The sequence below is a fragment of the Kryptolebias marmoratus genome, linkage group LG19 (genome assembly GCF_001649575.2).
Source record: "Kryptolebias marmoratus isolate JLee-2015 linkage group LG19, ASM164957v2, whole genome shotgun sequence".
Lineage (NCBI taxonomy): Eukaryota > Metazoa > Chordata > Actinopteri > Cyprinodontiformes > Rivulidae > Kryptolebias > Kryptolebias marmoratus.
The window spans coordinates 2735708-2739357 of NC_051448.1; the positions used below are offsets into that span (position 1 = coordinate 2735708).

Genomic DNA, 3650 nt, shown 5'->3' on the forward strand with positions numbered 1-3650 from the left:
ATGTGAAGCATTAGCGCACATTTTGGCTTCGGTCGCTGCTCCTGCACGCTCCCAGCATTCTGATGTTAACAGGAAGTGACGTCACGTGTCTTCTTCCTGAGTTATTTGGGGTTATTTTGTATTTCGCACGACATAAACCCACAAAGAAGAGACTAGACCGCAGAAACGGTGGCGAATCACTTCAGAAACAATAAATATTGGGTTAAAGTTGCAAAAAGTTGCGATTTTGCGGGGTTTGCTTGATTTTGCGTTAATAGTTGCAATCGCAACATTGCGAAATCCTGGAGGGTCTGATTAGTGACAGCTTGGTTTCCTTACAGCAAGCATTGTCTTTGTTGAGCACCTTAACAGAAGTGTCTAATTTTCTTTTTAGTTTCAAAATAGGAGCTTTTAACTATTGAAAGGGAACTCTGTCTTTAGAGTTTATAGCCAAACCCAAACAATGAAGTCCCCAGAGTCCACCTGTCTGTGGTCTGGTCCAGGAGGGAAACCCAGACATCTCTGTCCTCAAAGAGATCCTCCTGCAGCTCTCGAGGTGTTCCCAGATAGGGAGTTGTGGGTCTGCCACCTCGGCTGGCTTCTTTCGACGTGGAGAAGCAGCGGCTCTACTCTTTATCTTGACGTTTTTGCCATTTAGAAAATGAGTTATGTTGTTATAGCTGTTCTGACTTGTTTGCAGGGTTTAATGATCCCCTGAATGAGTGACCATACCTTCACATTTGCTGACTGTTTCTTCTTGTAGCATCTAACTCATGATGAAGCCGAGTCCACCTCTGCCTCAATGCTCGACTTGATCAGAACTCCAAAAATGAGAAAACACACTTTCATCCTCATGTTTAACTGGTGAGACTCGTATAAAATAGCAAACCGTGGGAGCCTACACATGCAGGAGACAGTCAATCTGTTTTTGTTGTTGAACTCCTCAGGTTCACCAGTGCTGTGGTTTATCAGGGTCTGATCATGCGGGTGGGGATAACAGAAGGAAATGTCTACACAGACTTCTTCATCTCCAGCCTGGTGGAGTTCCCTGCTGCCTTTCTTATACTTCTTACCATCGAGCGGATCGGCCGCCGGCTTCCATTCGCCGCCGCCAACATAGTAGCTGGAGTTTCCTGCCTCGTCACTGCTTTCATTCCTGACAGTGAGTCTCAGTCAGTGTTAAAACTTGGAGAGAAGATTAAAAACTTGACTGATGCTGATTTTTTTTTTCTGTTCCTCAGGTGTGGTTTGGTTAAAGACAACAGTGGCCTGCATCGGTCGGCTGGGGATCACCATGGCCTTTGAGATGGTGGTGTTTGTCAACACTGAGCTCTACCCAACATACATCAGGTGAAAACCATGAAATATACTCTACATACAGCGTTTGGACTGATCACCAAGTTAGTGGTTAGGATTTCACAGCTAAGCAGATATTATTTTGATTAAACTCAAATCGTTCTGCTGATTACAGGAACCTGGGAGTGTCCGTTTGTTCCACTCTTTGTGATGTTGGAGGAATTGTCTCACCCTTCCTGCTCTACAGACTAGCTGTCATCTGGCTCGAACTGCCACTCATCATCTTTGGTAAGTTTCTGCTTTCATTGTGTCTCTGAAGGTCATCCAGGTGATAGTAGGGTTCAGTCAAAGCAAAGAAGAGTGCACGGACTCGTCAGTCTATACCAGGGGTGGGCAAACTTGGTCCTGGAGAGCCACCATCCTGCAGGTTGTCCTTGTTTCTCTGCTCCAACACACCTGATTTAACCACTGAATCAGGTGTGTTGGAGCAGAGAAACAAGGACAACCTGCAGGATGGAGGCCCTCCAGGACCAGGATTGCCCACCACTGGTCTATACCCACCTAAAACATAAACAGCACAGTTTTTAAGACCAAGATGTTTGCATTCTGGTTCAGAGGATGGGTGATTCAAACACAGGCCAGATATATGAAAGTGGGACTACCTTCATTAAACAGAGGATAGTAATAAAAGAAATAGGTGCCAAACGTCTTGTTCTTTCTCGATGCAGGGGTCGTGGCGCTTGTCGCTGGAGGTTTGGTGCTGCTGCTGCCTGAAACCAGAGGAGTTTCTCTCCCTGAGACCATCGATGATATCGAGTTCCCTGATCGGTGAGACGCTTCCAAAGTCTTCCCAACATTCATACGATTTAGTCTTGTTTTAGAGCGAGAGACGGTTGCTATTTTATGATTATTTAATTGTCTGCAGGACTGTTTAAGTGTGTGATATAATGTATTAGTGGTTTTGATCATTTTTGTCTTACTTATTACCTTAGTGTTTTCAACGCCTATGATTTTAAACAAATTTTTTAATTACGACAACAATTTCTACTTCATTTACTGTTAAATATTCTCTTGTTTTCAGGAAAAAGGGGAGTCAAGAGGAATATCAAAAAATGCAGAAACTTTTGAAAACAAATGAAGCTGTCTAATTTTTTATTTTATTTAAATAATCAGTTCTAGCAAAAACATTTTTTTCATCTAAAACAAGTCACATATTCTGCATGATGTCACCTATCATACTTGATTTTTTTATTGGCTTTCATTGTTTAATCAATTCTGTCGTGAAGCTTGAGAGCAGACCCCAAGTTTCATGACGTGCATCCCAAACCCCAAAAAGCTACACTCTTCAGGGAGTACTGAGGATGGATAGACCTGACCAGAAGACCTCCACTGTCACCCTGCAGGAAGAAAATGTTTAACCCTCACTTTTGTACAGGGAAGTATAGAGTTAACACTATTTATCAAACCATCCATCTTCTTCCATTCATTCATGATCAGGTTGCAGGGGCAACAGTTACAGGAGGAAAAACCAGTACGAAGGAAGCTCGTTTCAGCCGCTTGGATCCAGGATCTTGTTCTTAAGGTTATGATCCAAACTTCATGACCATAGTTTTGCCTTTCAGCTCAGCTGTTTCTTCACCACAACAGACCGGAGCAACGTCCTCATTGGTGCAGATGAGGCACAGATCAGACAAATACTAAAATATGTGTTTGATGTTATGCATCTTGTAAAGTCTAACTGAACATCACTGTAGTATGTGGTCCGTGATACTATGTGTTATGGATCCAGCTCAGCCAGGGTTTAGGGGAAGTAATATTTGGTCTTTTTTTGTTAACAAAAGGAAAAATAAGTCAGTGAACAGTAGTAATGAACAAGGTTTTTCAAACGTAAAGTCTAACAAATGGAATCTGTAAAAAATAAATAAATGTTGTTCTTCTCTTCTCGGCTGCTCCCTTCTTCAAGCCTGACACTAAACACACCTGGTCACTGCTTATAACTGGACTTGGCAAGAAGTTAACATATTCAAAGAGCTGCTAACAACACACAAAGACAAAAGGAGAACTTTTCAGATTATGTAATAGCTCAGCATTTTGACAGAAGAGCCAGACTCCTCCTGTGATCGGAGGAGCAGAAGAACGGTCCAACCAAACAGCAGGGGAGTATTTATTGAAAGGAGCCAGGAGACAACGTCTACCAGATGTGGAACTGCAAAGCTACGTCAAAATATCCACCAACCTACAACTGCGAAACGAAAAAAAAACCCAAAAAGACCTTAGGCAGGAAGTGCGAGGCATCTGATAGTTCTGTATGTCTCCATTTTTTTGTCATTTTGGATGTTTTCTTATACTATGTGTAATTTATTGGAATTTTGGAC

General features: G+C 42.4%; 1 protein-coding gene across 1 annotated transcript in view; it reads left to right on the forward strand.

Moving 5' to 3' along the window:
• Positions 1–3217, forward strand: part of LOC108250275 (solute carrier family 22 member 2-like) — a 9114-nt gene extending 5897 nt beyond the window's left edge. Inside the window, exons 7-12 of the mRNA XM_017440080.3 lie at positions 743–843; positions 927–1141; positions 1221–1329; positions 1451–1563; positions 2004–2103; positions 2357–3217. Coding sequence (XP_017295569.1) covers positions 743–843; positions 927–1141; positions 1221–1329; positions 1451–1563; positions 2004–2103; positions 2357–2423 — 705 coding nt within the window. The 3' untranslated portion in view covers positions 2424–3217. The remainder of the gene's footprint in view (positions 1–742; positions 844–926; positions 1142–1220; positions 1330–1450; positions 1564–2003; positions 2104–2356) is intronic.
• Positions 3218–3650: the final 433 nt, after the last annotated feature.